We start from the raw sequence: 25,500 nt of genomic DNA, 5'->3' as shown, positions 1-25,500 counted from the left end.
ATCCAAATAATATACCTGAAGAATTTTGTAAAGTAGAACAAAGAATCTAGAGAAAAACACATATTCAACTATATTCATCATACTAGGTGTTTATGGTTGTTCTCTTCATTGACTATTCTGAAGCTTTAATTCTGAACATTGAAGCCTTGGTAAAGTATATTACAAATTATCAAAACATCTAAAAAATGACTAGCCAATATTAAATGATTGACAAACACTAGTTTATGGACCTTTTTTATCTGTCAATGATCTGCAAAATTTCTTTGCTTTCCTGCACAATTTACAACATGTATAATCCTCACGTGTATATAAATCATCAGTTTCTTGTCATCATGAACAGCCTAAGTTACTCTCCTCTTCAACAAACTCCTCATGGCATTCTTCACCTCTGTGTTTCTCACTGTGTAAATGATAGGGTTTAACATGGGAGTGAATATTGCAAAGAACATAGTCACCAACTTGTCTACAGGGTAGGTGGCCACAGGACGCGTGTAGGTGAAAATACAAGGGGCAAAATAGAGCACCACTACTGTAAAGTGGGAGCCACAGGTAGAGAGGGCCTTGCGCCGTCCTTCAGAGCCGTGGGACTTCAGGGAGCGCAGGACGACTATGTAGGAGATGAGTAGCATGGAAAAAATGAGTAAGCACATGCCCCCACTGTTGGCTGCTACCACCACTCCAAGCCTGTAGGTGTCGCTGCAGGCAAGTTTCAACAGTGAGAAGAAATCACACCTGAAGTGGTCAATGACATTGGGACCACAGAAGGTCAAGTCAAATGCAAAAACCATCTGCACAGTGGCATGTAGGATTCCCCCAAGCCAGGCCACCACCACCAGGAGCTGACAGAGCCCCTGTCGCATGATGGTTGTGTAGTGCAGAGGCTTGCAGATGGCCACATAGTGGTCATAAGCCATGACAGTGAGGACTATGACCTCTGATGCTGCCATGAAATGTTCCACAAAGAGCTGCATCATGCAGCCACCCCAGGAGATGGTTCCCCTCTGGTACAGTAGGTCAATGAGCATTTTAGGAGTTGTGACAGAACTGAAGAGGGCATCTATGAAGGCCAAGTAGGTGAGGAAGAAGTACATGGGAGCTGAAAGTGCAGGGCTGAGGGAGATGGTGATGACCATGAGCAGGTTGGCCAGCATCGTAAATAGGAAAATGAGCAAAAAGACAATGAAGAGTATTTTCTGCAAGTGTGGATTCTGCGTGAGTCCCAGGAGAACAAATTCAGTCACATTGTTGGGAGGCGTGAGGAGATCCATTCATCAAGTAACACCTTCCTAGGGCCTGAATTACCTACAAAGAATAAGAACTGATTCCCATTAATCATGGAAGGATTGTGGTCTGAGTATCTTGATACAAAACTAGAGCAGCCACTGTACCTGTGGAGCGTGTCCTTGACACCCCTGCCTCAGTGCTTGTTTCAGTTCTCTCTTACGTCCTCCATGATGTTTCCATCTCTTCAGACACCTAGTACCTGTCACCTGTAAAACATCTATAGGGCAACATTTGATGAGTAATTTACTGAGAAAATCCTGGGCTATCTACATAAGATCTGGATTCTCACGCTGGCTCCAGCTCCATGTGACTCTGCTACATCACCTCTGTGTCCTATGGTTCGGAGCCTTTCTCTGTGTTTACGAGGTTACAAACTGTAATTCTCAGATGGATCTTGTAAGCTGAGAGGTGCAGCACACAAGTAAGAGGTATTTCCTCTTCAGTGAAAATTCACATTTGAACCCTCAGCTCTAACTTTGGGAGGAAAGACACCATGAATGCATATCTCCCATAAGCAGGCAGTTTAGGGAAATATATGTAAGTAGTTGGCAACACGCTCTCCCTGGTACCTACTGGAACACACCAGCTATTCAAGTGTGTTTCCTCAGTGCACCTACCAAAGTGCCTGGCCTAATGTCTGCACTGCCTGAAACCTGTTAGGTGATGAGTAAGTGCTTGGTAAATTGCCGTTCTCCATGGGGGAGAATATGCCTGCTCCCCTAGAGGGCATAAACCTACCAGGAATTCAAGTGTTCTCGTCCTTCTGCTCTGTTTATCATTACTGTCCACTTTATAAGAATCCTAAGCAAATGCTTGAAAGGAAGCTGCATATCAGGTTAATATTTTTTGGCATACTTTATGAGACAATATGAAAATATTAATTGCCTGTAAGAATGAATATGTTATTAGGCAATTTTATTTTCAAGATAATCATAGGGCTTTTTAATCCATATTTTTATTTTTCAAATTCTGTTCCACATATATGTTAACAGTCATATTCAATAAACTTACAGCTTCAGTAGACTTGGATAAAAACGTATTGCATAAATGTTCAGTTTGTGAGTATCTGCTAAGCAAAGAAATCCTTATTTTCAAAGTTCTAAAAGTAAAATTTAATATAGACAACAAAAAGTAATAGTTTGCTAGATAAGATAGAGAGGTAGGTATGGACTATACACATAAACATATATAGACACACAACACAAACACACATGAAGTCTGTTAGTATAAGGACCTATTACAAGTTCACTCATTCAACAAATCTTTATTGTACACTGATTGTGTATATTAATGTATGTGTGTTCCCATACAGTTATAAAAAGTGTCCCTGGAAGTGCCTTTGGTAATCCCTTCCCTGCAATTTAATTACCGAACAGCAGCAACTCATCCCTCCATGATGTGAATGAACTTCCCACTCCTTTATGCTTCTGCCACAGGCATTCTCATGCCTTCTTCTTCCATCTTCCCATAGCATCCATCGTCCATCATTCCTGGTTACAAGATACTGTATTAGTAATGGAATAAGGGAATTTGGGGACGTAAATTTCCCAAAGAAAAAACATAAGTATAATACAATGTGTTGTACAAAAAATGTGTATTTTCCTTTCAAAGATAAATGAATAAAGAGCTTTATTTTTTAATTAAACAGTATGAAAAATTTATACGTATGTGGAAACAAAGTGCAGCAGCTTCATTGTATTCCTTTCCTCTGTGGCTGACTCCCCAGCAGATCAGAAAAGAGAAGATTTTACATAAAGTAAGAATTATACATAATTAGTAAATGTGATTTAGAAATAACTATGAAGAAATAAATATTATTTTTCCTTTTTTCTTTGGCATCACAGTGTTCTTTATAGGGTTAAATTCTAAATGAAAATATTATAGAAGCTAAAAGTCTTCATTTACAAATATGTTCAACATAATTATTAAGAGGTGTGGAAAATTTAGAAATGACATGGGATGTTCCTCATTGCAGAAATGGATAATTAAAGTCCAGTGCATCTCTTTGACACATGCATAGTTTCTAAAAGAGATGTTTTTGAAAGTGGTGCAATGTCATAGGAAAATTTGATGTATTTTATAAAGTGGGGAAAATTGTGGATGGAAATTTGAGTTATATAGTTATTCTAATTTAATTCTAACTAATTATATTATTCTTCTAATTTAAATATATAACAATTAGAAAAAAATACCCCAAATATTTTTACTTCTAAGTTGGTAGTATTGTAGTTGAGTCATTTTTTCTTAATGTCTTGCCTGCTGAAGAGGGACTGAAATCTCAGATTGGGGGTGATGAGGGGTGATGCTATAATTTGTAAGGGCCATTTAATCTTGAGAGTCTATGAAATTATGATTTCCTGGGGAAAAAAAATCTTACCTATGAACTTGTCTGACACAGCTCCATGGCCAGGGCCCGAGGCAGCTGTTTGTTCACCAAGAAAGCAGTAAAGATATAAGATTAAAGATGCCAACTAGCTCATCTACAGTGTGACTTTGCTGATTTATAAGTAGTACCTTTGGATAAGGCCTTTCTCTTGAGTCTTAAAAGTGCTACCACATCTCCTGTTTCTAGGCCAGTTCAGTGAAGCTTAGTAGCTGTGGTTGATTGGACCTCAGGGGCATTTCACCTCCACTAGGAGATCTTGCCAACAATCCAATTATTTCATGTAACTTAACTGCACTTCAGAGGAGAACTTACAGCATTCATCTTCAATTTTGAACTCTTCCTTAAGTCTACATCAAGAAAAAATACTATGACAGAAAAAAATATTGGTTGGCCATTTATGAATTTAAGCAATTGAAACCAATGAGCTTTATATTAATTCTGAATATTTGCTATTACCTAAATTAATCATTGAAGTGGGTGACTATCTGTTTAAATGTTTTATTATAATACTTTGCTTTTTAATCAATCTACCATTCATGCAAATCATAATTTTAAATATTATTTCCATATGCACATAAATGACAATTATGAATCATGTTATAATATTGACACTTCACATCAGGTAAAGTCTACAGTACTTTTTCATAGTAGTTATATCTTGCGTCAATTCTAGAATTAGACTAGCATGGTATTGAAAGTAATTCCATTCTTCAATTATATTCAGAGATGGTAGAATACATTTATTTCTGTCATGGTTTCATTTTGTAATTAATGTTGCAATGAAAGTGAGGGTACAGACATCTCTTCAGATACCTGATTTCATATTTTGGATATGCACACACACATAGGATTGCTGAATCATACAGCAGTTTTATTTTTAATATCTTGAGAAATCTCCATAATGGCTGAATAAATTTATATTCCCACCAAAGTATAGTAGGGTTCCATTCTCTCCACGTCATCATTAAAATGTGTTGTCTGCTACATAATTCATATAACCATTCTAACAAGTGTGAGGTGACATGTCATTGTGGTTTTCACTTGCTTTTCCCTGTTGATTAGTAATGTTGTGCAAATTCTCATGTTCCTATTGGACACTTGCATGTCTTCTTTGGGAAAAGTATCTGTTCGGGTGCTTTGCCCAATTTTAAATCAAGTTTTTTATTTTAATTTAGTTGTAGAAGTTCTTTATATATTTTAGATATTAATTCATTATGAAATATGTGATTTACAAATATTTTATCCCAATCCATAAGTTACCTTTTCATTCTTTGATTGTATTCTTTGATATAAAATTAGTCTGAATTTAAAACTTGATATCCTGGACTTCAATCTTATGTCAGGATGAGATGAGACTTAACTGGTCTGAGAGCTTTGCCTCCTCTACCTGGGAGCCCTGAGCTGCCATTTTGCAAGTCTGACAACCTCAATGGGGAGACATTGTCTACATTACCCTACATCTACATGTATAAGAAAGAGACCAAGAAAAGCCCAGTCTTGTAGTTATCCCTGTCAAGGCACCATGCATATAAGTGCATCTTGGACTCTCCTTAAAGTCCAGGAATCAGATGAATGCCAGGGCATGGCCTCAGTGCACGCCATAAGAAACAGAAGAATTATTCAGACAAGTCCTGACTAAATTCATGCATGGTCAGATACAGACAAGCAAATGGCAATATACAGCCCTGTGTGTAGACAGATGCATGCTGTGTGTGATCACATCAAATACATAGGCATGTACATATACAAATGCGTTCATGTTGCTCATCAAATATTGATCCATGTGTCATCATATACTGAACCAGTGTGTTCACATTCAGACACATACATGCTATTGGGTATAGACCTACATTTCATTGAATGTACACATACACGTGGTCATAGAGATTCACATGAGGTTGGATCCAGACCTGAGTGTGTGGTGGGATACATGCTTGTGTATTTTTGGATACTTTTATTAAGAGAGATGTAATCAGACAGGCTTACTGACACTAGCTGCTTATCAACAAGGGGAAGAAAGTGCCAGGCTATTGAAAAACAAGACATCTTCTCTTATCTCACAGCTGAATCCTTGATCTCAAGGACACAGCCACACAACAAGACATTTATGTTCCACAACTGCTGCGTCAATGCCAAGGATACACCCTGGTATCTCTTTCTTTGTTCTCTTTTTCCACTGAAGTTTCTGTTTTAAGGCTGAGCTCCATGGGAGGAAAGAGCTGATAATAGAAGATGACTGGTACCAGCAAACTGAAGATAATGATGACAGAGCCTTTCAAGAAAAGACCCTGTGACCTATTTTTGGGCTGGAGCTGTCTTAACAGGCTACCTGGCTGACTGCTCCCCACTTGACAGCTTTTATTTTTTCTCCTTCTTTTTCCTAGCAATAAAGTAACTTTTCAGTTTGTCCCTCTACCTCTGCTGAGAATTCTTTCTCAACTGGTGGACAACAAATCTTAGGTTTTCTGGGCTTTCCAATTTGGATGTATCTCTATTCGCTAACAATATGTCCATGGCTTTGAGGATTGTGCTGTAACTCATGCCAGAAAAAGACATTAAGCCCTTTCTGACCAGCTCAATGAAAATGTGAATCAAATGTAAATAACAGATTCCTCTTTTTAAATAAGAAATCATAAGGCAAGTTTTATTTACACTCCACAGAGATGATTATAAATTTTTATTGAGACATCAATAAATCTTTCACAATATATGTCTTATTTAGAATGGGAAAACAAGATATTAAAACATGTCGTTCTCCTCAAAATAAATATGTAGAGTCATGGCATTCCACATGTAGTTTTATGAAACTTTACAAAATGACCCTAAAGTTTAGGGGAAGAGAGGAAGGATGGGAAGGAGGAGGAGAAAGTTTCCCAAACTTGAATTTTCTTGATGGTATAAAACCTGACATACTAAGTAGAAAATTTTCAAATTGTTACCAAATCAATAATTATGTTGGTAGATACTTTATCTGTTTGCACTTAGATGTTTCCCCATCATAAACAAAAGTAAACTTCAAGTGGGTTAAATAAAAATAAAATGTTTGTAAAGTTACTTTTTAAAAAATGATTAAAATTAATATATCATGGGATTATGGATTTTCCAAGTAATAAAACACATCAAAAAGTAAAAGAATATTAAAATAACATATTTATATAAAACCACTCATAATTATGAAATAAATAACATAATAAAGAAAATATTTGTAGCAAATACCAGAGTAAATATTTTTACTATATAAATATATGTGTATATATGTGTATATATATGTATGTATGTATGTATATGTATATTTATATATTTAAAGTAGAAAGAGTTCATCAAAATTTAACAGAAAAAATTCACGCTACATTAGATCAAGAATTCAAATAATGGACAATGTCTATACAGTGGATTCTATGTCCCATATAGTGTGCAAGAAACAGAGAACACAAAGGCAAGTAACTTCCCCTGACTTCAGGTAGATTACAGACCAATCAACACTGACAACTAACAAAGACTTTAAATAACTACACAAATTTGAAAATTAAATTTCTGTCTTGATCCATATGGGCTACTAATACAGAAAGCCATACATTGGGTGGCTTAAAATATAAACATTTATATTTCATAGGTCTGGAGGCTCAGAAGTTCAAGATTAATGTGCCAGCAGATTCCATATTTGGTAAGGTCTCCTCCCTAGTTCACAGGCAGCCACTTATTTGCCGGGTCCTCACATGGCAGAGAGGTCAAGTGACCTCATGGGGTCTCTTTATAAAGGCATTAGGCCCATTCATGAGGACTACACCTTCATGACCTAATCATTTCTCAAAGGGCTCTCCTCCAAATACCATCACATTATAAAGGATTTAATTTATGATTTTGAAGAGGGACACAAATCCTCAGTATATAGCAGCATCCAAAAGTGGAGGAATAAATTATATAAGATCTGATAAACTCAAATTCTTGGTATTATTTGGTGAATAGTATTGTATTTGCAAAGACTTTGAGATAATATAAGAACTTTCCATGTAATGGGGATAAAAATCAGAATATGAGGTTTTTTAAAGCACTCATGCCCCAAAGACTTAGCCTCTCATGAATCCAGACTAAATAAATCTCCATCCATCCTTGCGATGATCCATTTTGGTGATCCACCAGCACAAAACCAGATCACAGTATTAACACTTGAATTATTTGTTCAACAACTAAGCTCTGTTCTTCGATAGAAGAATGGCCACACAATTTTCTGCTTGATAGTATAGATGAAGAAAAGTCAATAGGACTTGTTCTTGGCCACCTAGCTAGTACCAGAACTGAGTTTTTCTATCACCTCATCTGGGGCTCTCTACATCTTTTAAGACTTATTAACACTTTGTCAAATCTAACAGCAGGACAGTTGACATTATAAAGGATTTGTAAATGTTCCCCAGCCAGAAAAAACAAGAGTTAAATTATTTTTATCACTGTATAAAAATTAATATTCTCAAATGACATGCTTCTGATTTAGAAATGTTTGGGGTTATAGTCTTCATTCTTTTTTCACTTTCAATAGTTAAAATATCAATTTATGACATGCTTCACTTTGTTTGCCATACACTCTGGTATGTCTCCTAAGAAGAGCCTCCTAATTAAACTGAATATGATCCTCACAGGTGATGGGCCAACCCCTGTGCTTGGATGACATTTGCTAACATTCTATAGTTAATTTATTCTCTTATCTAATCATTTAGACATGAATTTAGGACAGTATTCCTAAATCTTTCTTTTCTGATTGTCCCAGAAATTTGCTTTTTTAGACATTCCATTCCCTTTCTCACCTCCCTCTCTAAAATATTAATACCACAAATATACTACCTGTATATGTGGTTTATGCATATCTGCATTATATATGAAAACAGTAAGAAATATTCAGTTCTCAAGGAACTATTCTGGCACAAATTACTACAGGTATGACCCTCCATATATATATATAAATCATCATTTTCTTGGCATCATGAACAGCCTAAGTTACTCTCCTCTTCAACAGACTCCTCATGGCATTCTTCACCTCTGTGTTTCTCACTGTGTAAATGATAGGGTTTAACATGGGAATGAGGATTCCAAAGAACACAGCCAAAAACTTGTCCACAGGATAAGTGGCCACAGGACGCGTGTAGGTGAAGATAGAAGGGACAAAAGAGAGCACCACTACTGTAAAGTGGGAGCCGCAGGTAGAGAGGGCCTTGCGCCGTCCCGCAGAGCCATGGGACTTCAGGGAGCGCAGGACGACTATGTAGGAGATGAGTAGCATGGAAAAAATGAGTAAGCACATGCCCCCACTGTTGGCTGCCACCACCACTCCAGGCCTGTAGGTGTCGCTGCAGGCAAGTTTCAACAGTGAGAAGAAATCACACATGAAGTGGTCAATGACATTGGGACCACAGAAGGTCAAGTCAAATGCAAAAACCATCTGCACAGTGGCATGTAGGATCCCCCCAAGCCAGGCCACCACCACCAGGAGCTGGCAGAGCCCCTGTCGCATGATGGTCGTGTAGTGCAGAGGCTTGCAGATGGCCACATAGCGGTCATAAGCCATGACAGTGAGGACTATGACTTCTGATGCTCCCAGGAAATGTTCCAAAAAGAGCTGCGTCATGCAGCCACCCCAGGAGATGGTTTTCTTCTGGTGCAGCAGGTCAATGAGCATTTTAGGAGTTGTGACAGAGGTGAAGGAGGCATCTATGAAGGCCAAGTAGGTGAGAAAGAAGTACATGGGAGCTGAAAGTGCAGGGCTGAGGGAGATGGTGATGACCATGAGCAGGCTGGCCAGCATCGTAAATAGGAAAACGAGCAAAAAGACAATGAAGAGTATTTTCTGCAAGTGTGGATTCTGCGTGAGTCCCAAGAGAACAAATTCAGTCACATTGTTGGGAGGTGTGAGGAGATCCATTCAGCAAGTAACACCTTCCTGGGGCCTGAATTACCTACATAGAGTAAGGAGTGATACCCATTAATCATGAAAGGATCATGGCCCGAATATCTTTGTATAAAAACAGAGCAGTCACTGTACCTGTGGAGTGTGTCCTTGACACTCCTGCCTCAGTGCTTGTTTCAGTTCTCTCTTACTTCCTCCATGATGTTTCCATCTCTTCAGACACCTAGCACCTGTCACCCGTAAAACATCTATAGGGCAACATTTGGTGAGTAATTTACTGAGAGAACCCTGGGCTATCTACATAAGATCTGGATTCTCACTCTGGCTCCAGCTCCATGTGACTCTGCTACATCACCTCTGTGTCCCGTGGTTCTGAGCCCTCCTCTGTGTCTGTGAAGTTATAGACTATTATTCTCAGATGGATCTTGTAAGCTCAGAGGTGCTGCACACAGGTAAGAATTATTTCCTCTTCCATGAGAATTCACACTTGAACCCTAAGCTCTAAGTGTGGGAAGAAAGACACCATGAATGTATATCTCCCATAAGCAGGCAGTTTAGGGAAATGTATGTAAGTAGTTGGCAACACGCTGTCCCTGGTACCTGCCAGAACACATAAGCTATTCAGGTGTGTTCCCTCACTGCACCTACCACAGTGCCTGGCATAATGTCCTCCCTGCCTGGAACCTGTTAGCTGATGAGAAAGTGCTTGGTGAATTGCCATTCTCCATGGGGGAGAGTACGCCTGCTTCCCCAGACCATAGACATACCAGGAATTCAAGTGTTCTCACCCTCCTGCTCTGTTTATCATTGCTCTCTACTTTATCAGAAACATAAATAAATGTCGATATGAAGTTGCATTCCATGTTAATCTTTCTGGCACACTTTATGGAGTAATATGAAAACACTAATTGCCTCTAAGAATGAGTATTTTATTGTGTCATTTTACTTTCAAAATGTAGTGTTTGTTAATTACTATTTTTTATTCTTCAAAATTCTATACTACGGGCAATTTATCAGAGTCATATTCAATACACTTACGGCTTCATTAGAGTTGGATTAAAAAAAAACAAACAAAAAGACCTGTATAAGTGTTCAGTACATGAGGATCTATGAAGCAACGGAAAATCTTTTTTTCAAAGTTCTGAAAGTAAAAATCTAATATGGAGAATAAAAAGAAATCATTTACTAGATAAGATAGGGAGGTGATGTACTATACACATAAACATATATAAGCACACAACACAAACACAAACATCTATTACTTACTATAATTACCTATTACATGTTCAGTCATTCCATGCATATTTATGGATACTGTGTATATTAATGTATGTGCATAAACATAAAGTATTAAAAAAGATCCCTGTGAAGTGTCTTTAGTAATCCCTTCCTTGAAATTTCATTAGCAGACAGCAGAACTCATCCCTCCATGATGTGAGTGACTTCCCACCCCTTTATGTTTCTGCTACAGGCATTCTCATGCCTTCTTCTCCCATCTTCCCACAGCATCCATCATCTGTCATTCCTGGTTACAGGATGATACTGCATTATTAATAGCATAGCAATTGGAGGATATAAATTTCTCATAGAAGATTGGGAGAAAATATAAATGTATTACAATATATTCTGCAAAAAAAAATATTGTTTCCTTTCAAAGTTAAATGGATAAAGAGCTTCATTTTTTAGTTACCCAATTTGAAGTATTTACACATTTGTGGAAACAAACTGCAGCAGCTTCATTGTATTCCCTCATTCTGCGGTTAATTCCCCCAGCCGATTAGAAAAGAGTATAGTATACATAAAGTAAGAATCAGACATCATTAATAAATGTGTATAGAAATAACTATGAAGAAATAAAAATTACTTTTTCTTTTTTCATTGGCTCCAGAGTAATCTTTCCAGGACTAAACTCTAAACAAAAATATTTTTAAAAGATAAAAGTCTTTATTTACAAATACGTTCAAACAATTAAGAGCTGTGGAAAATTTAGAACTACACAAGATGTTCAACATTGGCAAAATAGATAATTAAAATGGAGAATGTCTCTTTGATTCATGTGTAGTTTTTAACTGAGGTGTTTTTATTTATTTATTTTGTTTAATTTATTTTTTCTCTCCCTTCCCCCAGGCCCTGGCAGCCACCATTCTACTTTCTCCTTCTATGAGTTGACTATTTTATTTTATTTTATTTACTTATTTTTAATTGAAGTATAGTCAGTTTACCATGTTGTGTTGATTTCTGGTGTACAGCAATAATAGTTCAGTCATACATATATATACATATATTCATTTTCATATTCTTTTTTCATTATGTATTACTACAAGGTATTGAATACAGTTTTCTGTGCTGTACAGTATGAACTTGTCCTTTATCTATTTTATATATACTAATTATTATCTGCCAACCTCGAACTCCCAATTTATTCCTTCCCACTACCTTCCTCCCCGGATAACCTAAATTTGTTTTCTATGTCTGTGAGTCTGTTTCTGTTTGTAAATAAGTTCATTTGTCTTTTTTTTTTTAGGTTCCACATGAGTGATATCATATGGTATTTTTCTTTCTCTTTCTGGCTTACTTCACTTAGAATGACAATCTCCAAGTCCATCCATGGTGCTGCAAATGAAAATTATGATGTTGTATTATGAAGTTTGAAAACTTTTAGATAAAAATTTGAGTTATATAGTTATTCTTATTTAATTCTAATTATATTATTCTTCTCATTTAAATATATATCAATAAGAAAAAAGATTCTAAATATTTTTACTTCTAAGTTGCTAGTATTGTAGTTGAGTCTGTCTCGAGGTTTTGCATGCTGAAGAGGGATTAAATATCAGATTGATGAGGATGTGGGATGATTATACCATTTGTAAGAACTATTTCCATCTGAGAGTCTATAATGATATGATTTCCTGGGGAAAACAAAATCTTACCTATGAATTTGTCTGGCTTAACTCCATGGCCAGTACCCAAGACAGCTGCTAGTTCACCAAGAAAGCAGTAAAGTTGTAAGTTTAAAAAATGCCAACTAGCTCAGCTACAATAAGTGTCTTTGCTCACTTATAAGTAGCATTTTTAGGTAAGACCTTTCTCTTGAAACTGAAAAGTGCTACCATATGTCCTGTCTGTAGGTCAGTTTGGGGAAGGTTCTTAGCTGTGGCTAATTGGACCTCAGGGGCAATTCACCACCATTAGAAGCCCTTGCCAACAACCCAATTATTTCACGTAACTTAACTGAACTTCAGAGGAGAACTCTTAGAGCCTTCATCTTTAATTTTGAATACTTCCTTATGTCTGCCTGAAGACAAAATACTATGACAAGAGGAAAAAAAAAAACTTGACCATTTGTGAATTTAGGAATTTGAAACAAATGAGCTTAATATTGTCTGAATATATGTTATTGTATAAACTAGTTGGATGGGTAACTGTCTGATTCAAAAGATGTTTTATACTGTATTGTTTTTTAGTCTACCATTCATGCAAATAATAATTTTAAATATTATTTTCAGATGTACATTAAATACTAATTATGAACCCTATGATAATGTTGACACTTCACTTCAGGTAAAGTTTATGGTACTTTTTCAAAGTGGTGGTATCCTGTCAGTAGCGGAGTTAGATTAACATGATAATGATGAAAATAATTTCATTCTTCAATTATATTTCAGAGATGGTAGAATGCACTCATTTCAGTCATGGTTTGGTTTGTGATTAATGTTGCAATGAAAATGAGAGTACAGATATCTCTCCAATTCCTGGTTTCATATTCTTGGGTCCCTACACACATAGGATTGCTGAATTATACAGTAGTTTTCTTTTTAATATTTTGAGAAATCTCCACAATATTCTTCATGGCAGCTGAACAAATTTATATTCCCACTAATGCACAGTAGGGCTCCATTCTCTGTGCATCATCACCAAATGTGTTGTCTGCTGTATATCTCAGATAGCCATCCTAACAATTGTGAGGTAACACGTCACTATGGTTCTGACTTGCATTTTCCTTTTAAATGGCGATGTTGAGCACATTCTCATATTCTTATTGGCCATTTGTATGTCTTCTTTAGAAAAATATTCAGGTACTTTGCTCAATTTTAAATCTCTCTTTTTTTTTTTCAATCCAGTTGTAGAAGTTCCTTATATATTTTAGATATTTACTCATTATGAGATAAATGATTTGCAAATATTTTTCCCCAATCCGTAAGTTATCTTTTCACTATTTTATTGTTTCATTATATAAAGAGTAGTCTTAATTTAAAACTTGATGTTCTGGACTTCAATCTTGTGTCAAGATGGGATGAGATTTAACTGATCTGACAGCTTTTCCTTTGATAATGATGACAGAGCCTTTCAATAAAAAACCTCATGTCCTGAATGATACCTGGAGCTGGTTCAAGAGGCTACTGGACTGATGGCTCCCCACTTAGGTGTCTTTTTCCCCTTTCTTTTCCTTATCAATAAAGTAGCTTCTCAATTTGTCCCTCTGCCCCTGCTGAGAATCCTTTCTCCATGGGTGGACAAGGAACCACAGGTTTTCTGGGCTTGCTAAATTGGGGGTCTCTCTATCGGCTAGCAATATGTCTGTGGCTTTGAGGATTGTGCTGTAATTCATGCCAGAAAAAGACATTAAGCCCTTTCTGACCAGTTCATTGAAAATGTGAATCAAATGTAAATAAGAGAGTCTTCTTTTGAAATAAGAAATCATAAGGCATAATTTATTTACACTCTACAGAGATGATTACAAATTTTTATTGAGACATTAGTAAATCACAATATATGTCTTATTCTGAATGGGAAAGCAAGATATTAAAATGTCAATTTCCTCAAAACAAATAGGTAGAATCATGACATTCTAGGTATATTTTTATGAAAACTTTTCAAACTTTGCAAAATGACACTAAAGTTTAGGGGAGGAGATGGGGGGGGGAGGAGAAAGAGAGAGTGAACCCCAAACTGAATCTTCTTGATGGTGTAAAACCTGATGTACTAGGTAAAAAGTTTTAAAATTATTACCAAAATTAATAATTATGTTGTCAAATTATTTTACCTGTTTGTGTTTAGATGTTTCCCCATCATAAACAAAAACAAATTTTAGGTGATTAAAAAATAAATAAATAAATAAAGTGTTTGAAAAGTTATTTTTTAAAAAAAGAGTAAAATTTATAAAATCATCAGAGTATGGATTTTCCAATTGATAGAACAAATCAAAAAGTAAAAGTATATTAAGGTAACATATATATATATAGAATCACACATAACATAAATAACATAATACAGAAAATGTTTGTAGCAAATATCAAATAAGAGTAAATATTTATAGCAAGTATACAGTAATATATATTTAAAATAGAGTTCATCAAAATTTATCAGAAAAAATTCACATACCAATAGATCAAGAATTCAAATAATGGACAAAGTCTACAGAGTGTGTTCTATGTTCTACACATTGTGCAAGAAACAGAGAACACAAAAACAAGTAACTTCCCCTGACTTCAGGGAAATTACAGATCAATTAACATAGACAGTTAACAAAGATTTTCATTTCCTTGCTTGAAATGACTACACAAATTTGAAAATTAACTAAATTTCAGATCGATCCATTTGGGCTACCATTACAGAATGCCATAAACTAGGTGGCTTAAACTATAAATATTTATTTTTCACAGGATGGGAGGCTCAGAAGTCCAAGATTGAGGTGCTAGCAGACTCCATATCTGGTACGGTCCACTCTCTAGTTGACAGACAGTGATCTTTTGCTGTGTCCTCACATGGCAGAAGGGTCAAGTTGTTAGAGCAGGCAGATAGCTAGATACGAGCAGAGAAAGGGGGACACAGATCAAATGGCAGGAATTGGGCAGAAAGGTGAGGCACAGGCCAAATGCAGGAAAACATACACCATGTAAGCACCAGGGGTCCCTGGGCAGAGAAAGAAAAGCAGGAATCTTTGGGCTGATAAGGGGCCTCACCTTTGGGCCTGGACACCAACAAAGAAATGTCAGAAAAGGCAGGAATTTCCAGTGTCTGAACATAACCTTTTGCTCATTATGTCCTCATTTCAGTAAAATTAGCCTTGCAGATCAGAAGTACCCATCATGCACTGAAGCCGTGACACTTCTGATCCAGACTAAATAAGGAGAAAATTCCCTCCTCCCTTAGGGAAGGTGGAGTTGAGATGATAATCAGGAACTATGACTCCAAGGCCTTCCCTCCTCAATGAATATTCTGCCCATTCATTTTTTTATTCCCTATGTAAGTAACTTGCCAAAGAGACTCAGGGCTGTCTCTCACCTGAGCCTGCCCACTCCCACCTTGAGAATGTACTATCCATCCTTTAATAAATCCTCACTTTACTTTTTTTAACCCCTAAGTCTTGTCTCTAAATTCCTTCTGGGATGGCACAAGAACCTGGAACACTGGTTGGACCTGAGACAGGATGGAAGCGGGCAGGGCACAGCCATTCAAGGAATGCCACAGCAATTAACATCACAATGGTGAAAGATTCAACCCCCAGCAGGCCTTGAGGCTCAAGATGGTGGGAGATTTAACTTCTAGTAGATCTTGAGCTTCATTATACACACATTGCAATATTAACATAGTGAATAACATGCCCACAGGCACCACAGCAGTCCCAAGGCTAGCCACAAAAGGTCACAGAGTGGGAAATGGCCAACTTCCTGGGAATCCCAGCCCCTTCCCCTTAGACTAGTCCTTCTACTTACTAGCACATGAAGCCACCAAGCCCATTAAAATCAGCAACACGGCACCTCACGGCCGCCCCTCTCTCTCCCTCTTCAGAGATGGCCCACATTCTGTCTATGGAATGTGTACCTACTTTTAATCTGGGGACCCAACCCCCCCTCCTCGTGGCCTTTCTTTTGCCTTTCAATATCTCTCTCTGAATAAATCTACCTTCACTCAACTGTGGCTCGCTCTTGAATTCTTTCCTGCACGAAGCCAAGGACCCATGCCTGGCGGGGCACATCCCAGGGGCTCAACCGAGATCTGGGACACAGCCCTTCTCATGCCCTACATCTGTTTTCCTGCATCATATCTCTGGCGTCCAATGTGGGGCATTTACATAAAGAAACAGGCTCAAAGGGCATAACATCAATCCACCTATCGGGCTACAACTCCCCTCTCTTTGGAGGGTGGCAGGGGGTTTCTCCTGTGCCATGCAGATTCAAGTAGCCCTTAGGTGGCAGCTGACACTGCCTGCAGGATCTGGCAGAGACCAGCTCTCTAGCTGTGAAGGAGCCCACCAAGCCCAGGGCTCTTCTCCTCTGGATCTTTACTTTCTCTCCTCTATCGCTCTATCTCTTTGGACTCGAGAAGATCCACCAAGGCGACCACTCAGACATCCAAATTAAGACCACGTGGCAAGTAACTGGCAGCCTGATTGGGTGAGCTTCCCCTCCATGGCTCTTTGAGCCCAATTCCACCTCTCTGCATGGTGTTGGTCTGGTTCTGGGACACTGGAACTGCAAAAGGGGGGCCCAAATTGGGGGACTCTGGGAGTTCCCCTTTAAAAATTTGTGGCCCGGCCTTCCCCAAGTGCCCTTGGGGCATACAACCCCATTGCATCTGTAGATGGGAGTTGTGGGTGGGCAGTCCCTCTGCGGATCACAGGTTTTAGCACCCCTTGGTGGGGTCGCAGGCTTAAGCACCTCTGAGCGAGAGTTGCCAGCAAGTACTCTCCACAAGTGACAGGTTACAGTGCCCCTGAGTGGGAGCCGCAGGCGGACGCTCCCTCAGTGGGCCTGTGGGTCTCTGGTCTAAGAGGTATTGGGGCTATAGCATTCCTTTTCTGTTCTAGATTTCCACCTTTCAGTGCTATTTGTTTCTCTTTCACAAAACGTAATTTGCTTAGTTGACTCAGGAGCTAGGTCTCCTCCTTCCCTCTAAAGGATTTAGACTCTGGGACTCTAGTCACCTTTTCTCCCTCTGGCCCTTGCTCCTTCCCTTAACTAATCCAAGGGAGCCACCCAGGCTCACAGGTAGGACATCCTAACCAAAATGGGGACAACTACACGTACCCCAAAGGACTCACCGTTAGGATGCATATTAATTAATTGGAAAAAGTTTAAAAAGGATAGTTTAAAGAAAAAGAAATTAATTTTCCTTTGTAATACTGTATGACCACAAAACAAACTAGGGGACCAAGAGGTCTGGCCAAAGACTGGGTCACTAACTTACAATGCCACCTTGCAGCTAGGCCTCTTTTGTAAAAGTGGCGGTAAATGTGGGGAAATCCCATATGTCCAAATGTTCCTGACCCTATCCCAAAACCCAGGTCTAAGGACCCCCTGCTGGATATTCCTGGCCTGCATCCCCTCTAAGTATCTCCTCCCACAGGAGCTCGATATTCTAGATGACCCTCTTATGAGTCCAGCTGCCCAAGGTCCACAGCCAGAAGTTCCTACTTCCCCCAACTCTGAGCGTGAACAGTCTTCCCCAGCATCTCCCTCACCAGAGGAAAGTCCTGCCAGTACTACTCCAAGTGGGGCCACCTGCCAACCTCCTACTACCAAACTCTGCCCCTTAAGGGAAGTGCCAGCCAGTGATGGGGGAACAGAGTTCACGGCCCCTTTCCTATGGCTGATTTGGCTATTTGCAAGAAGAAATTTGAATGTTTCTCCAAGGACCCCAGTAGGTTCATGGAGGAACTTGCCAGGCTGACAATGGCCTATGAGCTTACCTGGGGGGACCTACAGGTCCTCCTTTCAACCTGCTGCACTTTCGAGGAAAAAAGCCAGATCCTCGGTGCAGCCCGGGCATATGCTGATGAACTGGCTGCCCACAACCAGGGACGTATAATCTCCCTTACTGGGGGGATGCAATCCCTGACCAAGACCCCCACTGGAACTACCACCAGGGAGGTAGAGGGCTTGAATGCAGAAACCGTATGGTAACTTGCCTCATAGAGGGGATGAAAAAGTGTATTGTTAAGCCTGTCAACTATGACGAAGTCAGGGATGTAACACAGGGAAAAAATGAGAATCCAGCCCTCTTCCAGGGCCGCTTAGTGGAGGCCCTTAAAAAGTACACTAATATTAACCCTGAAACCCCTGAGGGGGAAGTCCTGGTAAATACCCATTTTATCACTCAGTTGGCCCCAGACATCAGGGGACAATTACAGAAGGCAGCTCTGGGACCCCAGACCCCCAGGAATCATCTCGTGGAGCTGGCGTTTGGAGTATTGAACAATAGAGACAGGGTTGGGGAGGCAAGAAGGGTCCAGGGACAACAGCAAAAGGCACAATTCCTAGCAGCTGCCCTAACCCCTGTGCCACCTCAGGGTTACCCTCCAAGAAGACCCATGGCGAGGACAGGATCCAGGATGCCTGGATCTGAGCCACTGTCTTGCCGAAAAGTGACCTGTTTTAAATGCAGCCAGGAGGGCCACTGGAAGAACAAATAACCTATATTTGATAAAGGTCCATGGGGACCCTGCTCGATATGCAAACAAAAAGGCCACTGGAAGCAGGACTGCCCCCAGTCCTGAAGGGGGCTTGGGGCTCCCAAACCAATGAAGGCTGAGATGGCTGAAGACCAACGGGGCCTGGGACCCTCCCTGGCTCCCACAGGACACCTGGTTATTTCTCCAGAGGAGCCATGGGTAACCCTTGATGTGGCAGGTAGAAAAGTTGTTTTCTTATTAGATACTGGAGCCGCCTACTCTGTGCTGACTGATTTCCCTGGACCCTTGTCCTCCCAACCCTGTGTAGTAACAGGGATTGACAGAAAGCCCCAAACCAAGCAATTTACAGCCCCCCTTAGTTGCCTGCTAGAAAATTTTACCTTTGCACATCAGTTTCCGCTTATGCCTAAGTGCCCCATCCCCTTGTTGGGAAGGGATTTGCTCACTAAATTCCAGACAGTACTGCAGTTTGGAGACCCTCATGAAGAAGGCACCCGCCAAGAAAAATGACTGCTCTTGGCCTTGGGAATCCACTTCAATACTAAATCAGGGGAGATCCCCCTTCCACCTCTTATTGTTTCTCAAGTAAACCCTGCTGTCAGGGACACAGAGGTCCCTGGCAAGGCTACTAAAGTGCCCGCAGTTCAGATCTCGTTAAAGCCAAATACTAATTACCCATGGAGGAGATAGTGTCCCTTGAGGCCTGAGACCCAACGAGGTATCCAGCTTTTGATAACCAAGTTCTTAAAATACGGGCAGTTATGACTCTGCCAATCTCCATGTAATACTCCTATCCTGCCCATAAAAAAGCAAAATGGAGAATACCGGTTTGTTCAAGACCCGAGGGCAGTTAATGAGGCAGTGGTTCCAATTCACCCAATAGTCCCTAATCCACACACTTTATTGACCCAGGTCCCAGAAAATGCAACTTGGTTCACAGTGCTAGATCTAAAGGATGCTTTCTTTTGCATTCCTCTGCATCCAGACTCCCAATATCTCTTTGCCTTTGAGGGCACAGATCCAGACACTCACAGTGTTTCCCAGCTAACCTGAACTGTGCTGCCCCGAGGCTTCAGGGACAGCCCTCACTTGTTTGGAAGTGCATCAGCAGAAGAGTTGAGATAATTAGAATTGACCAACGGCTCTCTCTTACAACACGTGGACGATCTCCTGATTTGTAGCCCCACTAGAGGGGATTCAGATAAAAACACTACTCAAGTTCTCAGCTTCCTAGGAGAAGGAGGAAATTGAGTCTCTCCCCACATGGCCCAGGTTTCCACACAGCAGGTTAAGTACCTGGGATACACGCTCTGCCCTGGGACCAGAGCTCTAGCCCCAGACCAAAAGGAAGCTATTAGGACCCTTCAACCCCCACCAGACTAAGAGGCAACTGAGGGCCTTTCTGGAGATGGTGGGACCTGGATTCCTGGATTTGGGCTTATCACAAAGCCTCCTTATGAGGCCCTAAAAAGGGGGTGACCACGGACCCCTAAACTGGGACAAAAATTGTCAACAGGCATGTTTACCTTTAAAATGGAAACTAGGAACTGCGCCTGCACTGGGTCTCCCAAACTCAAAAAACCCTGTTACCCTCTATATAGCTGCGAGGCAAGGAAGAGCTTTGGGCATCCTCACCCAGAAGCTCAGGGGTCTGCCTAGACCAACAGCTTATTTCTCAAAACAACTTGATCAGGGGACCGCAGGGTGGCCAGGATGTCTTAGGACAGCAGCTGCCACTGCTCTGTGAGTAGAAGAGGCCAATAAGCTTACCCTGGGACAGCCACTGGAAGTTCTAACCCCCCACCAGGTACAAGGAGTCTTAGAGACTGAAGGACACCCCTGGCTGACAGGTGGGCGACTACTTAAACAGCAAGGCCTCCTACTTGATTCCCCAGACAGAACTTTTAAAGATTGCCGTGTTTTAAATCCGGCCACTCTAATGCCAGATCCCTCATCCCAGGAATCCCTCGTTCACTCCTGTGTGGAGACTATTGAACAAGTTTACTCCAGCTGGCCAGATCTCAGGGGTGAGCCCCTGTCCAATCCGGATGCAGAACGGTTTACTGATGGAAGCAGCTATATACATAATGTAACAGGGCGAGCTGGCTACGCTATAGTAAAGCTACAGACAGTCGTTGAGTATGGAGCTCTGCCCTCCGGGACTTCTGCGCAAAAGGCTGAACGAATCGCTTTAGTAAGAGCACTCCAGTTAGGAAAAGGTTTAAGAATCAACATCTATACTGACTCTAAATATGGATTCCTAGTGTGACATGCCCATGCTGCCATATGGAAAGAGAGGGGACTGCTGACAGCCAAGGGGTCCCCTATCAAACACCAAACAGAAATTCTAAAACTCCTAGAAGCAGTCCCACTTCCTAAAGAGGTTGCAGTCACACACTGCAGGGGACGCCAAAAGGGCGATTCATATCTTATAAAGGGAAACGCCCTCGCAGACAAGGCGCCGAAGCTGCAGCCAGAGAACAGCCAGTCTCACAAGCTGCAGTTCTCCCACCTGAGGGCCAGCCTCTCCCAACGGCGCCGTCCTACACACCTGAAGAAGTCGAACGGGCTAAACACAGGGGGCTAGAGAAGAATCTCTCAGGGTGGCTGACAAAAGATAATAAGCTTCTCATTCCTGGGGACAAACAATGGAAAATAATTAAGCATCTCCACAAATCCACCCACCTAGGGCGGGACTCCATGCTCAGACTAATTTCTCAAGTGCTCCTGGGCAAGGGACTATCCCAAACTGTTAATGAAGTCACTAGGGCCTGTGACCTCTGTGCCCACAATGACCCGGGGAGTCACGCTATACCCCCACCCCTACTCTGGCCCACACAACATCGGAGAACTTATCCAGGGGAAGATTGGCAAACGGACTTTACCCAGATGCCCTCTTGTAAGGGATGGAAATACCTGTTGGGATTCATAGACACCTTTACAGGATGGGTAGAAGCTTTCCCCACCAGAACGGAAAAAGCAATAGGAGTGTCAAAATTTCTGCTCAAAGAAATAATCCCAAGATTTGGGCTACCAAAAAGCTTACTGAGTGATAATGGACCCTCCTTCACTGCCAAGGTGACTCAACAGGCTTCCTCCACTCTGGGTATTAGCTATCACCTCCACTCTTCCTGGAGGCCCCAATCCTCAGGCAAGGTGGAAAAAGCAAATCATGCTCTAAAGAGAACACTTGCTAAGCTATGTCAGGAGACGTCAGAAACCCGGATTCCCCTCCTGCCTATAGCCCTTCTAAGAATAAGGACGACCTCTGAGGGAATTTTAAATCTTAGCGCATTTGAAATGATGTATGAAAGGCTCATTTTAACTTCAGATTTCCTGTCTGATGAGGAAACTCATAGATTAGTTTCCCACATTGTTAGCTTAAGTCAAGTTCAAAAGGGTCTCCAAGGATATGGAAACAAAGTGTTGCCCTTTCCCACAGAGGAAAAGGCTGAAGTCCCTGTCCAATCAGGAGATTTTGTCTTACTAAAAACTTGGAAGGAGGGGTCCCCTGAAGACCAGCTGCAGCCAAAATGGAAGGGACCATATCAGGTACTACTGAGCACCCCAACTGACGTTAAGCTACGAGGAATTGCTAGTTGGGTACATCTGTCCAGAATAAAACCTGTAATTTATAAGCCCCAACAGGAGCCAGGAGAGACCTACACTTGCAACTCAATACAAACCTCAGGTACCTGTTTAAAAAATAATAATAATATCATGTAGCAGTGATTACAAATATTTAACCATGCCTTTTAAGTCTTTTTGTTGTTACAGATGGTCAAACTGCTGTTACAAAGGTGCTTCATCTTTAAGAAAATTCATCAGAAGTCAATGGAAACAGTGGGTTACAGCAGCTGCACATCAGACGATGGCTATGCCCTCAGCCCTTGGTTGCAAATACAAAAGGCTATCCTGCCCTTGGGGCTCCTAGATTAGGCATTCAGAGATTTTTAACTCCCTGATAGGCAGGGTCAACACCCCTACTCAGCCTGGAAGCAGTTTCAGAAGATGGACTTTAGCCCCTCTGCACACCCATAAGTTTATGGGAGTAAAATCTCTGAGAGGGGAATGAGACAGGATGGAAGGGGGCAGGGCACAGCCATTCAAGGAATGCCACAGCAATTAACATCACAACGGTGAAAGATTCAACCCCCAGTAGGCCCTGAGGGTCTGGATGAAGAGACTTAACTTCTAGCAGATCTTGAGCTTCATTATATGTACATTGTAATTTATTAACATGGTGAGTAACATGCCCACAGGCACCATGGCAGTCCCAAGGCTAGCCACAAAAGGTCACAGAGTGGGAAATGGCCAAATTCCTGGGAATCCCAGCCCCTTACCCTTAGACTAGTCCTTCTACTTACTAGCATATGAAGCCACCAAGCCTATGAAAACCAGCGACACAGTGTCTCATGGCCGCCTCTCTCTCTCCCTCTTTGGAGACGCCCACACTCTGTCTATGGAGTGTGTACCTACTCTTAACCTGAGCACCCAACCCCCTCACCTCGTGGCCTTTCTCTTGCCTTTCAATATCTCTCTTTGAATAAATCTACCTTCACTCAACTGCGGCTCACACTTGAATTCTTTCCTGCATGAAGCCAAGGACCCACACTTGGTGGGGCATGTCCCAGGGGCTCAACCGAGATCTGGGACACAGCCTTTCTCATGCCCCACATCTGTTTTCCTGCATCAAGAGGATCAGAGTTTCTAACAATTTTGAAGCAAGATTTAAAACAGATGCTCTAAATGTCCAAGGATTTATACAGAAATGAAACTTTGTGGATGACAAACAAATTCAAATTTCAAATAAATGTGAAAGAAAAGCTGGGCTGGTCTAATAAGAGAACTCACAGGTCTAGGAATGTGAAGGAGAGGCTGGGCTGGGCTAACAAGATAACTCACAAGTCTAAGTATTGGAATACTGATCTGAGTTCTGCTGGACTAACTTGTAAATCTAAGTTAATTAGTGTTGGCTTGCTGTTTATGTTTTTTTGCTAGCCAGCTGGATTTTCAAAGATACATATCTGGCTTTGGAATGTTGGTTTGCTACCTCCCTACCTCCACTTTTGTGATAATGATGCTGCTAAAGCTGTCCCATGCCTATTGGCCAAATACCCCAAGCTTGTACTTTACCCTATAAAACCTCATGCGCACATCTTGGAGGTGCTCAGAGCTTTGGAGCAGAAGCCCCTCTGAGCCCGCCGGCGTAATACGTCTGAGTACTCCAACCCTCCGAGTGGTGCTTGTTTCTTGACTGGCCTGTCGTTTCTGTAACATAAATAGTTACCAAAAAAGTAGCCAGATAAGGTGTTTACAAAATTATGGAACTGTGCATGTCATTTAGCTTTATTGGAATTTAATTTTTAAACAGTTTCCAATCTACATCTTAGAAGAAACATGATTAATACATATCTTCATTTAGGTAATAGACCTGGGCTAAAAGAGGGCACAGTGCCATATTCAAATGGCAATAAATTTCAATGTGAACAGACTTGCATCATTTCAACTGCATCCCTCTGAGGCTGTGACCCCACAGACTGAGGCACTAATCACCATACCAGTGAATCTCCATCCATTCATGCAGTGACCTACTTTTCCCAGAAGCAGAACTTCACTGGAGACACACAAGATGATGCTCCACCAGTACAAAATCAGACCACAGTAATAACAGTTCAATTATATGTTCAGCAACTAAGCTCTCTTCTTCAATAGAAGAATGGCCACACAATTTTCTGCTTGATAATATAGATAAAGGAAGTCAATAGGATTTGTTCTTGGCTACCTAGCTAGTACCAGAACTGAGTTTTTCTATCACCTCATCTGGTGTTCTCTACATCTTTTAAGACTATTATTAACATTTTATCACACTCAGCTGCAGGACTGTTGCCATTAAAAAGAATTTGTAAATGTTCTTCAGCCAGAAAAAAAAAAAAAGTAAATTCTTCCTCACTGCATAACAATTAGTACATCTCAAATGGCATGCTTTTAATTTGGAAATGTTTGGGGTTATAGCCTTCATTCTTCTTCCACATTCAATAGTTGAAAATATCAATTTACAGCATGCTTCCCAGATTAAAACTGGTTCATTATCATCATTGACCACACACTCTGAGAAGTCTCATGAGAAGCAAGAGTCTCTCAATTTCACTGAATATGATTCTCACAGGTGATGGGCCAATCTCTGTGCTTGGATAGTCTTTACTAACATTCTAAAGTTACCCCATGCTCTTATCTAGTCATTTAGACATGAATTGGGACAGTATTCCTAACTCTTTTCTTCCCTATTGTCTGAGAAAGTTGCTTTTTCAGACATTCTGCTCCCTGTATCATCTCCCCCTCCAAAATAGTAATGCCTCAAATATACTACCTATATATGTGATTTATGCATATCTATGCATTATATATGAAAACAGTAAGGAATATTCAGCTCTCAAGGAACTATTTTTCTGGCACAAATTACTACAGGTATGATCCTCCATACATATAAATCATCACTTACTTGGCATCATGAGCTGC

General features: G+C 40.5%; 2 protein-coding genes across 2 annotated transcripts; both read right to left on the bottom strand.

Moving 5' to 3' along the window:
• Positions 1-341: 341 nt before the first annotated feature.
• Positions 342-1,268, bottom strand: LOC105103479 (olfactory receptor 4C3D). The gene has a single exon (XM_010997076.3). It carries the CDS (start codon positions 1,266-1,268, stop codon positions 342-344), a length of 927 nt encoding a protein of 308 aa, XP_010995378.2.
• A 7,386-nt stretch (positions 1,269-8,654) lies between these two features.
• LOC105103487 (olfactory receptor 4C3D) lies at positions 8,655-9,668 on the bottom strand. Its single transcript, XM_010997083.3, has one exon. It carries the CDS (start codon positions 9,579-9,581, stop codon positions 8,655-8,657), a length of 927 nt encoding a protein of 308 aa, XP_010995385.2. The 5' UTR covers positions 9,582-9,668.
• Positions 9,669-25,500: the final 15,832 nt, after the last annotated feature.

The sequence above is a fragment of the Camelus dromedarius genome, chromosome 12, assembly GCF_036321535.1.
Source record: "Camelus dromedarius isolate mCamDro1 chromosome 12, mCamDro1.pat, whole genome shotgun sequence".
NCBI classification, from domain to species: domain Eukaryota; kingdom Metazoa; phylum Chordata; class Mammalia; order Artiodactyla; family Camelidae; genus Camelus; species Camelus dromedarius.
Note: the sequence above shows the minus strand (reverse complement) of the source record. Positions and strands in the feature narration are given on the sequence as shown.